This window comes from Ursus maritimus, unplaced genomic scaffold (assembly GCF_017311325.1).
Source record: "Ursus maritimus isolate PB19 unplaced genomic scaffold, ASM1731132v1 scaffold_25, whole genome shotgun sequence".
Taxonomy (NCBI): Eukaryota; Metazoa; Chordata; class Mammalia; order Carnivora; family Ursidae; genus Ursus; species Ursus maritimus.
Genome location: NW_024425008.1, coordinates 25,942,573 through 25,954,270, shown reverse-complemented (window position 1 = coordinate 25,954,270; position 11,698 = coordinate 25,942,573). Strand labels below are relative to the sequence as shown.

General features: G+C 56.2%; 1 protein-coding gene across 1 annotated transcript; it reads right to left on the bottom strand.

The window, feature by feature from the left end:
* Positions 1-8,159: 8,159 nt before the first annotated feature.
* On the bottom strand, positions 8,160-11,383 carry SYNDIG1L (synapse differentiation inducing 1 like). Its single transcript, XM_008699808.2, has 3 exons — positions 10,967-11,383; positions 10,098-10,238; positions 8,160-9,903 (listed from the first exon to the last, which is right to left on the bottom strand). The coding sequence occupies exons 1-3, from the start codon at positions 11,381-11,383 to the stop codon at positions 9,745-9,747; spliced, it is 717 nt and encodes a 238-aa protein (XP_008698030.2). The 3' UTR covers positions 8,160-9,744.
* Positions 11,384-11,698: the final 315 nt, after the last annotated feature.

Below are 11,698 nucleotides of genomic sequence, written 5' to 3'. Positions count from 1 at the left end.
CAACAAGGCAGGTAAATGGTTAGGGGTGAGGTCGTCAGGGAGGGCCTCTAAGAGGAGGTGACGTTTGTGCAAGCAATGCAGAGCAGATATCAGGAGAAGGGTGTTTCTGGTGGAAGGACCAGGACCAGCAGGTGCAAAGACCACGCTAGGCAGGCGCACACTTGGTGTGTTAAAGGGCCAGTGGGGAGGCCGTCTCTAGTTGCGTCTTTTCTGAAGAAAAGGGACTCATTCTGCCCTGGAGAACATAGTAGACTGTTCTGTGCTTAATAGATGCTGAGTCAATATTTAACTGATGCTCACTGATGGAAGGAGGTTGGGAGGCTGAGCGGAGTCTGGAGAGCGAATTGGAGCGACACAGGCTTCCTAGCTGGTGGGGATGGCAGCACAGCTCCCAGCTGGCCAGCCTGGCTCCTGGCCCCTGACCCTTGAGTGGGGAGCTCCTGGCAGGCAGCTCCGTGAGGCTTCCTGGGCAGACTGCTAGGGTGGGGTGCTTTAAGTAGCACTGAGTCCAGCAGCCCCCTCAGGACGCTTGTCTTTAACTGGTTTTGCTGAGTGTGGCATCCTCCATATGCCACCCCATGGAGACAGTTCAGCTGGAAAGAGCCGCTCATCACTTCTCCACCTGCAGGCTTGGGGTGGTGGTCAGAGGGCTGGTGAGTTTTGAGATGTTTCTCTGCTCATATAACGAGATGCAGCTCCCGCCCAGATTTGGGTAAAGAAGAAAATGAATTCTTGCAGCCAAGAGTGGAGACTGATCTCTGCCCCTGCGTATTTATTTTACTTTCCTACCCACCCTTGCTGGGTTGATGGGATTGGAGGCACAGAGGGTGAAAGACTGAAGATTTGACAGTTAATTTTAAGGCTCCCCAACCTCCCAGCTGGTGGGGTGATTTGCCTTATCTCTCTGAGCCTCACACTGCCTGTCTGTAAAATATGGATTAATACAAAAAAGAATAAGCTCACTAGTTGGCCTGTGGTGGCAGTCAGCAATCCAAGTCTGGCACCTAAGGTTGCCTTTCCCTCCTCGTCCATGGTTGAGAAGCTCCCCACTTCATCCTGCAGAGCAGGCAGCTCTCCAGGAGGACCTCTGCTCCAGCACCATCTCTCCCAGTTTCCCCTGGTAACACACAGGTTCCCTGTGTGGGCAGGGTGGCAGCTGACCTGTCCCCTGGGCGTGGGGCAGCATTTTGGGGAACAGCGTGGAAGCAAGGCTCTTTCCTCCTGCTTCCTGTGTCTTTGGCTGCGACCACCAACCCTATCCATGACCCCTCGCTCTACCTCCAGTCCTGGTGATTTTATTTCCCAAGATTCCTGATCGCTTTCTAGGGATCTGTTCTGGATTGCACCTAAGTGGGCCGTGGGCTTCTATGGCTCTGTCCTCCTTGCCTCTCACTGGCTGCTCAGAAGGGACCAGAAGCTCTTCTTGGTCTTCATCCACAAGGAGGCTTGACAGGTTCTGGGCAAGTTTACTAGGTTTCTTGAGTTACGGGGAGTAAATATTCCCTAAAATGCATCGTGGGTAAAACACGTGGTTCTCTCTCCATGACTCTAACCCCTGCCCAGGGTCATTTAGGGAAGGGAAGAGGAAAGAAGCAATGGGAGAAGAGAAGGGGGGTTGGGAGAGAGAGATATCTGTGACTCTGGTGGCATCAGACTTGGGCAGGATGGGGTAATGGCCAAGGCACGTGGACAGTGGAGACAAACAGCCTGGGTTCCAGCTTTCTACCTACTATCTTGTGACCAAGGGCAGTTTCTTTATCTTTTTGGACCTCAGTTTCTTTTCTTTTTTTTTCTTTTTTTAAATATATATTTTTAAATATTTTATTTATTTATTTGTCAGAGAGAGAGAGACAAAGAACGAGCGAGAGAGAGCGTACAAGCAGGGGGAGGAGCAGGCAGAAGGAGAGGCAGGCTCCCCACTGAGCAAGGAGCCAATGCGGGAACTTGATCCCAGGACCCTGGGACATGACGTGAGCCGAAGGCAGAAGCTTAACCGACTAAGCCACCCAGGCGCCCTTATTATTATGTTTCAATTTACATAGTTGATTTTCTATCTTCGACCATGAATTTGTTTTTGTTTGCTGAAATTGTCATCTATCTGGGCACTAGAGTTACAATGGGGGTAGACAAACATTGATCTAATACTTAGAGGAATAAATGGAAAATTGCAATGGGGATCTAGGCTTTGGAAAAGGGGAACATGGGGGCTCAGAATGCACAATGATGAGAATGAATCCAGCCAGGCTGGTGATGGAGGGCTTCCTGGAGGAAGTGACTTTAGGACAAAGTTATGAAGGGTGACTAGGAATGAATTAGTCCAAGAAGGGAGGGAAAAGTATTTAAGACAGAAGGAATAGCATATGTAAAGACCTTGCAAGTGTGAAGGGCAGGCCTACATGGTGGGGTGCAAAGACTTTGAGGGAGTGTGTCAGGAGATGCAGCTGGAGGCAGGCAGCGCTTGGAAGCAGGTTAAGGAGTTTGGTTGTTATCTAGCAGATAGATCCTTTGAAGGCTTTCATCAGGGAGATTGACCCCAGCAGAGCTGCCTTCAGAAAAGCTCACTTTAACTAAGGGGAGGCCAGGGAGGAGGCGAAAGGCCATTTGGAGGCTTAATTTTTTTTTCATTAAAATAATCTTTGAAAAGAGATCGAACAGATTTATAATAGTATTAGAGTATTCCTTTACAATACAAATTATTACTTGCCCTAGGCTTTTAAAAAATTATGGTCCAAGACACATAATATAAAATCCATCATTTTGTCCATTTTTAAGCAGACAGTTCATTAGTGTTAAGTCTATTTATGACGTTGTGCAACTGATCTCCAGAAGTTTTTCATCTTGCAAAACGGAAACTCCATACCCGTTAGACGATTCCCCATTTCCTCTCCCTGCAGCCCTTGGCAAACCAGTTCTTTCTGTTTCTGTGAATTTGGCTACTTCAGGTACCTATACGAGCGGCATCAGAGAGTTTTTGTCTTTTTATAACTGGCCCATTTCACTGAGCATGATGTCCTCAAGCTTCACTCATGTTGTAGCATATGTCACAACATCCAGGAGGCTTTTGCAGGAGCCGGAGCGAGAGCTGATGGGGGCTTGGACTGGGGCTTGGTCACAGGGATGGGGAGAAGGTGACAGATCAGGGAGATTTGGGGAAGGTCGAGGTGCAGGATTTGGTGAAGGATGGGAAGGTGATGAAGCCTCCAGCCTTGGCCTTCAAAGGTGGTCGTGGACAGGCCAGTGGCAGTGTGACTTGTGTGCTCCTTCGGAGGATGGGGGTGGAAGTGACCCAGGGCCTGATTTGGGAACAAAGGAAATTGAGAAAGAACCTCTTCTCTGTTCTTGGCCCAGAGCTTTGAGGAGACCAGCAGGGATGAAAGCAAGCAGCCAGTCTGGTTTCTTTACCCCCTTGGTTGTATCTTCCTACAGAGTGCAGACTTCTCCATGGTCTTCGGGGCATCCCAGATGAAAGGGAGGAGGAGGAAGTGTGTGTCCTGTGCTCTGTCCCTATTCACCCACCACGAGACTAGACACCCCGTGGATCTGCTCTGCTGTCTCTGGTCTGTGTCATCCTCTACCCGCCCACCTAGAGACCCCCCTCTCTGATCCTATCTCCTCCAAAAAATGGTTGGGTCTCTCCTCTGAGAAAGAAATTGCAGCGTAGAGAATCCTGACCTGGACCTTCTTTGGCGTGTGGCATCTTCTGAAAGCAGGAGGCCCCGGGCCACCCCTAGGGATGCTGGGATCAGATGTGAGCCCCACCCTCCGAGGGACAAACAGTCATTGACGTGGCAGTTTGAACGGGTGCTGTGGTGGTTCATGAAAGGGGCACTTGGTTCTATTTGGTTTGGGGGTGGGTGGGTGCGTGGGGGGGGTTGTCAGAAAGGGCTACAGAGAAAATGGGATTTTCTAGAACTGTGCCTTGGCAGATTTTTATCAGCTTGGAGGAAAAGGTTAGGGAGTGGAGGCAGATAAGGGAACACAGGAGACAAGCCCGGGTCTTCAGCCTGCTACCAGGAAAGAGGGCCTTGCCAGCCTCAGTCTCTTTCTCTGTGTAAGACGGGGACAGAAGCGCCATGGCTCTGTGCCCTGAAGGTGTTCAGTCACCACAGCCTGCCCGTGCTGCTTCACTCCGGGCTCTGCCCACCGCTGTACACATGTTGGCTGTCCCCTCTGTCCCCTTCCCGGCCGCCGCTCAGGCCCCCTGCGCTCTGGCAATTTCTTTCTTTGTTATTTCCTGGTGGAGCTAGAAGTGGCTTTGAAGCCCGCCTGGCACTTTAGAGGGAGAGAAGTAAAAGCAGTTCAAGGGATGTAGGTTGGAAATGCAGACTGGCCGCAGGAGCGCCCTTTTCTTTTTTTTGCTCAGAACATCTGAGTGTCTCTGTGGGGCACCCCCACCCCCGAGAGTATTGCCTCCCCTGGTTGCAGAGAGGATGTGAGAGCACCTGGGGGAGGGGGTGTCTGCTGTGAGTTTGGGGCAGGCAGGGCTAGGCGAGACTGTAGTCCTCCCGCCTCACCCCTGCCATTCCACCAAAATAGAAGGACCCAAGTGTCAGCCCCGGGGAGGGAAACCTTTGAAGCTGGAAACAGCCCCGGAGGGAAGGCTGAGGGAAGCGGTGTGTTAATATTCACGGGGCAGCAGCGGTCATCCCTGGGTTTTCTGTTTTCACGGCAGGCAGACAATCACCAGGCTAGCTTAGCAATTGCACAGCCTGGGAGGCAAGGCCTGGGCTTGGCTTACAAATTGTTGGGTGACCTTGGGCAGCTCACCTCCCTCTCTGGGCCTCAGTTGTCTCATTTGTAGCATGAGGGACTGTGACTGGGTCCCTTCCCGCTGCGACATTCAGGATTCGCATCCTTGATAACTTGGCCACGCCCCCGCGTTTCAGCACACCCCCTCCCATCATCTAGGTGGCCTGGGCGACGTGCTGAGATGCTGGAGAGCAGCAGGGACAGAAGTCTAACGCTGAGGAGTGGTGGGTTTGCCTAAAAACCCCCTTTCTGGGAGGTGGGCGGGGCCACATTCAGAGGCAGCCCAGGCATGGACCAGTGCATTTGGGGTAGGGGGCTGCTGTGTCACCTGTTAACCCTTTATTCCTGGGGAGCCAGCTGGGGGTTCTGACAGAGGGCTCTGGGACTCAGGAAAGGGAAACATTTGGGGGGCTTGGGGCAGGGCCTATTTATCGACTGGCGCGGAAATGTTTCAACATTTTGACAAGCCTTGAGAGTGTATGAGAGACCTGCCATTTGCCAGCCCTGTGGAGTGGACGGAGGGACAGGAAAGGCTGCCAGGGCCCTAGGGGGAGCTTTCTCGCCATTTCCACCACCAGAAAAGTTCCTTTCACTCGGAGTGATTGGCAGGTCACTGTTTCCACTTGGCCCAGCCTCCCAACACCAGTGGCCGCGACAAGGGACGCTTCCTCCCCTCCCCCTCACTCCTGTCCAGACACGGGAGCAGCACCGTGGCTCGTGGCCTGGCCAGAGCTTGTCCAGCGGCGGCCGGCACTGAGGGCTGGGCAGCCTCCGCGCTGGGTCCTCTGTGGCCGCCTCCCTCAGCCGTCTTCCCTTCCCCGGGGTGGGGGGGGGGCTTGCTTGGCACCGCCCCCCACTCCTAACCCCAGATGAGGACTTTCCCCTATGCTCTGCCTGTCCAGCGAAGGAGAAAGTTGGGGTAGAGTTGCGGGGGCGGGGGGGGGGGCGGGCAGCAGGAGCAGGTGCCGCTGAAGGGCAGCTGGTGGGGGGAGACCCCAGTTCTTGGGGCAGGGCCCCTTCTCTGCCTGCTGCCCCGACTTCCCTGTGCAGCAATTTCGCTTTCTATTTTAAACAGTTTGGGTCGGTTGCTTCCCTGCCTTCCTGCTGGGTGTTTATAGTGAGGAAAATAATTGGTAATATTTGCACAGATGTGCCGGCATGGCAGCTCACCACGGGCACCTTTACCCAGGGGACCCTCCCTGCCCCCAGCCTCCCTCTAGCAGCCGAGGAGCCAGCCTGAAGGGGGGGATAACAGCAAGCTCCCCCTGCTCCCAGAAGCCTCAGGCAGAGCTGGGAAGCAGGAAGCCGAAAATGCCCCAGGCACACCCCAGAGGCAGGCCTCAGCAGGCCTCAGCAGGCCTGGGAAGGTTCCCCCCCTCCCACCCCAACCCTGCCCCTGCTGCAGGAACTGATGGGAGGAGCCTGGGTTCCACAGGATGGGCCCTTCCTAGGGGGCTGTGTGGGAGGGAAGCCCCCGGGGGCTCTGTTTCTGATTACATTTTCTCCTGCAGAGCCTGCATTTGCTCCTGGGGTAAAGGAGGGGGTAAAAAGGCGGGGGAGCAGGGCCGGGGTGAACACAGAACATCATCTGGCTTCTTCTCCCCTGTCTCTAGGCCTGGAAGCAGCATTCTGGAGGGCAGGGAAGGAGGCAGGTATCATGCGGGCCAGGGAGGCGGCCTGCCGCCTGAGCAGGGCCTGGACTGCTGTGTGTGCTGCCCGCTGCCCATTCTGGGGCCCGGCCAGGCTGCCCATGGGGCGAGACCGCACAGCGGGCAGGGCCAGGGGACGCGCCTCAGCCACCGGGGCCCCTTCGGCCCTTACACGCGTGTGTGCTGCATGTGTGGGTGCGTCTGTGAGTGTGGGCGTACCCGTGAGTGTGCGCCCATGGGCTGTACCTGTGTGTGCACGCCGGGCTGCCTGCCTGGGGCTGCGGGGCTGTGTATGCACGAGTGTGCACACGTGTGCTACATACATGTACCCGTGTACATGCGTGCGTGTGCCTTGGTTCGGGTGTCCCCAGAAGCCCACCGAGAGACAAGGATTCAATTGCAGGTAGAGGACCCCAGAGAGCACAGTAGGGGAAGTGAGGAAGAAGGTGCAGGAAGGCAGGCAGCCAGCGAGGGCCACTGTCTCCAGCAAACCGCTGTCGTGGGCAACTGAACGTCAGTCCTGCTGGGGAGCCAGAGGGCTCCCATTCAGAGGGCAGGAAGCCCACCAACTCCCATCTGTCGCTTGCTGACGCCTCCTGACAGGGCTGTTGGCTGTCTGGCACTTAGGCTTGTCCTTGGCCTAGTGTCACAGAGTTCCCAGGGAGCAGCGTCGCTGTGGGGAGCGAAGTACTGAGGGGAGCTCCGTAGCACTACCGGGTCTGCCGCTGTGTGGTGGGTGTGGCAGGTGTGGTGACGCACCCTCGGGGCCCCTGCAAGAATGATAGGCTTGGACCTCCAGCAGGTGCCCCCGTGGCAAACAGCCTCAGGGCAAGCCCCCTTGGTGGGCTGCCCCAGCTGCAGAAAGCCTCCTCGCTCAGGCCACTCTCCTTTTCTGGGGGGCCCCCATCCAGTGACTATTTGCTGAGGGGGTTTAAAGGCCTAGCCCTTTGTCCCAACTTGGGTCAACCCTGAAGGGTCTCCTGGCTCCAGACCCCAGTGCATTTGGGCCTGCCTCGCAGCCTTCCCCAAACCATATCCCAGGAGCAGCCCCTGTACGCATCTGGCGCTCACCTCTGTCTCAGGGGCATCCAGCCTACACAGCGTGCGTGTGTCAAGCCAGCGAGGCATGTACAGGTGTGGGGTGTCATCTCAGACCTCCCCAGGGCCCCCCATACAAAGTAATCTAGAAGCCAAGCTTGGCCCTCTGCTGGCCCAGGCAGGCTTATGGGGGCGTGGAAGACAGAGGATCCTGGAGATTTGGTGCCGAGCCTGGGGCCTGAGGCTTCCTCCCCACCCTGCCCTGGAGCAGTGCTCAGGAGGGAGGGACACGGGACTCAAGAATGGGAACCAGGGGATTGGGGCTCCTTGGGGCCCCCCAGGCCCTGCCTCCACTCCTGATAGGTGCAGGCAGCTCAGTGAAGCCTCACTCACCCTTCCTCCCGACCTGCAAGCTCTCGAGCCTGGAAGGGATTTTTTGTTCAGGCGTGGACGCTGTCTTGTCTCGCGTGGAATCAAGTGCCCACTGCCTCTCTGCATCCAGGCTACTCTGAGCAGAGAAGTCCTGGGACGGGTAGGTACCCTGACCACCCCTCCTTCTATGGCCTTCTTGAGAAGACTGCCGGGGTCCCAGAGCAGCAGACTTGGGGCTGGAGGTCAGTCTTGGAGGTCAGTGGGCTGCAGACAAAGGTGGAGGCAGGCGAGGACACCAAGAGGCCCAGAGGGTACCCAGTGTTACAGAAATGTTTATTACAAGGATAAATATATACAATAATGGGATATTAAAACTGCTGATTCTGGGCCTGTGGGACTCCAGGGGATGCAGGGAGTGGAGGGCGGGGCAGCTCGGGGGTGGGAGGATGGTGGGATAAGGTGGGTCCCACAGCCCTGGGCTCTGGATGCAGCCTGGGAATGACCAGGTCCCCAGATCTTGCACAGTGGGGTCCTTTGCTCGAGCCTGGATAGGCCTGCCTTCCCAATGTACGGCCCTCCTGGCTGCCTGGATGCCTCCAAAATTCTGGATGTTCCCTAGTGGCTGGGAGTGTTGAGAGGAGCTCTGGGTAGAGACAGTGAAGGAGGCTGACCAGGGGCCCACCACTGACCCCCAGCATTCAGAGGTGGGGAAACATCACTGGTCTTTGAGAGACATGCTGCCCAACCTCCTTCTCTGAGTTGGAGGAGCCCCCAGAAATGGCTGTAGTTTGGCTCTAGCCCAGATGCTCGAGGCCAAATTCAAATAGCTTTGGAGACTCCTGCCATGTCCCTGTTCATGAGTACTAAGAGTTACGGGAAAACGAATCCCCTAGATAAATTTTCCTCGTCCCTCTAGACCTTGCTCAAGGGACACCTCTTCCAGGAAGCCTTCTGAGTACTGCCGGCTGCTCAGCAGCCAGGCTAGCCCTGTATCCCTCCCCTCGTTTATATTCACTATGTCTCAGGGTCTCTCCTCACTGCTTTCCCGCAGGGCCAGACCCGGGGCCCTATGCTTCGTGGATGCTGGGCTGATGACACTCTCTCTCTGGGATGGCGTTAGCTCAGGGCCACTCAGGAGGAGCCCAGAAAAGGGTGATGGGGGTGGGGACCAGGGGTGGAGTGGGGAGGCCCATGTGGTCTGGCAAAGTTTCAGGACTCTGTCATCACATCTGCCTTTTGCTCCTACACAAGGAAGCTCGAAGAATCTTCCTTGGCTGTGCTTTACATGCCTGAGACGCTTCTTCTCTGTCTAGAATCTACGGTGTCTTACAGACCCACGGGAGAGAGCCAGAAAGAGCTAGGGGCTCCTGTGTCTCTGTGTCTTTCCCTCCTGGTTGGCTGGGGTGTTGGCCTAATGGGGCCAGAGAGCGGAGTTGGGGAAGCTCAGATTGTCCCCAGAGTGGAGACTCCCATAAGCAGAAAGCACTGGGTCAGATCCCTGCCCCCAGGTGTCCTTTTCTCTTCTGGTAACCTCCCGCTTTTTCTCTGTGGAGAAGCTGGCAGAGCTGGGGAGTGGGCCGCTGGCAAGGCAGGAGACCCTCTCGGGGGTGGGCAGAAGAGGCTGAGCTCCCAGCCAGCCTCAAGCCAGAGGTAGGTGCTGCCTGGATGGCTTGGTGGGCAGCCCTACCCTGTCCTGCTTCCCGACATAGTCTGGGCTAGAGGGTGGTGCCCCTGGCTTTGCTCTGAGGCCGGGGGCTGGGGACGAGAAGAAGTGACGGGGGAGCCCTGTAGGCCGTGGCCCGGGAGGCCTCCCCCCAACAAGCCAGGGTGGCGGGATGTCTTGAGGGGCCCGAGCTCTCCCGAAGGTCTGCAACCCCAAGCCCCACTGGCTTCTCAGGTGGAGCAGGGGAGTCAGGCTGCCAGGCCATGCTGGCCACTAGCCATGGCCATTCTGGGACATGTAAGCTGCCAGAGCCACCACCACGGCCACATAGAGCCCAGCGCCCACAGCGATGGAGAGTGTGGCCAGGAAAAGGGCCCTGCGGGAGGTGGTGCTGGCCAGGCGGAAGTCTCCCTTGGAGATGGCCTTGCTGGTCTAGGGAGAGAGAGGCGCTGGTGAAAGGGGCGTCCCCACCTCAGGCAATACAGCCCTAGCCTGCTGGGCTCCAACCCCCTCCTGCACCCGCAAGCACCCCCACCCCCACCCCCACCCCCATCCTTGGTCAAGCCCTCTGGTGGAGGGATGGGGCTGGAGCGGATGCCCTGTGCCCTCGGCCCTCGTGCTCTTACCCCCTGGGAGAAGTAGAAGGCAGCGATGCCCAGGGGCCAGAAGCAGCAGAGCATGGAGAAGATAGTAAGGCCCAGGTGGTCCCTGGGGGGCAGTGCCACGAAGTTGTCTTCACTTTCACTGTCTGTCGAGGTCACATCACTCTGCAAAACACACGTAGGGCTTTTGCGACCAGGCCCAGGATCACTGGTGGCAAGGACGTGGGGCCACAGGGAGTGTCATCTGCCGCAGGTAGGAGTGTAGCAGGTTGGGCTCCGCACTCTCTACCCGAAGCCTTGACTGTGACCCAGTGACTCCCTCCTTAGGAATTAGCACAAGGTACAAAGAAAGAAAGGCAAGTATCCACTTATAGTCACACGCATCACCGAATAGTAACCGTGAAAGAAGAGAAAGAGTCTCAATGCCCAGTGAGCAGGAGATTGAGTTATACGTGATGGGAGAACATACAGCAGGATCCCATGGAACCCTTGAAGTTCGCCTGGTAGACAACTAGTAAATGACGTGAGATACGTTGCTTAGAAAAATCTGGTGATAAAACTGTGTACAGCAAGATCTTTTGGGGGGAGTAGGGTGGAAGAAAAACATTGAATGAAAAAAGACTAGAACATCATCTACTAAAATAATAATATTTTCTTCCAGTGGTTTTCTTTATTTTAAATTACTTATATAATTAAGAAAACAAGAACAATAAATGCTATTAAAAAATTAAGTCAGCAACCCAAGCTTGTATTTCTCAAAGTATGGACAACACCTGTGCCCAAAGAACCTTTTCTTCGGTAACATACAGATTCTTGGGCCCCAAGCCAGGCCCACCGAATCTCAACCCCCAGAGGCTGGCCTGGAAATCTGCATTTTAAACACAAGCCCTCACCTCCTCCTCCTCCTGGTCGTTCTCCTGGCCCTGCAGCTCCTCTTGAACCCCGTAGGACACAGTCTGGATGCTGATATCCTCTTCTACTTGACCAGGTTCTGTGGACCGCTCCGTGGGCCCAGCCTGGAGCTCCCTGTTCTCCGTGAAGCTGGTCTCACAGCTGCTTGCCCTGGCTTCCTTGACCTTGTCCCTCCCCAGGAGGCAGCTGGGCCTGTACCAGGCCTCCACGGCCAGCTGCAGGGACCCCGGGTCCAGGAGCTGGTGGGTGCGAGTAGAGCCAGCCCCACCCAGGAGGTAGGAGTAGAGCTTGTCTTGGCATGACCAGCTGTGCGAAGCCTCAGCGTAGGGGTAGGGGCCGTGCAGGGGGGCGGGGCTCTGAGGCAGCAGAGGGTTCTGCAGTTCACTCAGACTCTCCATGGTTCTGGGGGCAGCTCTGGGGAGGGGAGCCTGGGCCAGCGGAGCCGTCCTCAGGGAGCCTGCTGGGCGAGCAAGACACACAGACAGACGCTGAGTCTCAGGTGTTGGGTGCAGGACTGGAAGTGTTTAAGAATGCGGGCCCTCGGACCCGGCCTTTGCCACCGGCCAGCTGCGGGGCCTCGAGCCGGCTACTTCTCTTCTCAGACTGTCCTTGGTCTACATAGTGGGCACAGCCGCAGGACTTACCTCATAGAGTTGGCTCCTTCCTCTCTCCCGGGAACACATAACGGCTGAGCGTCAGCTCCCTGCCAGGCA

Coding starts and splice junctions, on each gene's coding strand:
- SYNDIG1L (XM_008699808.2), bottom strand. CDS start 11,383: ATGGAGAGTCTGAGTGAACTGCAGAACCCTCTGCTGCCTCAGAGCCCC. Junction 10,239..10,966: donor ACGACCAGGAGGAGGAGGAG/GTGAGGGCTTGT, acceptor TGTGTTTTGCAG/AGTGATGTGACCTCGACAGA. Junction 9,904..10,097: donor CCTTCTACTTCTCCCAGGGG/GTAAGAGCACGA, acceptor CTCTCTCCCTAG/ACCAGCAAGGCCATCTCCAA.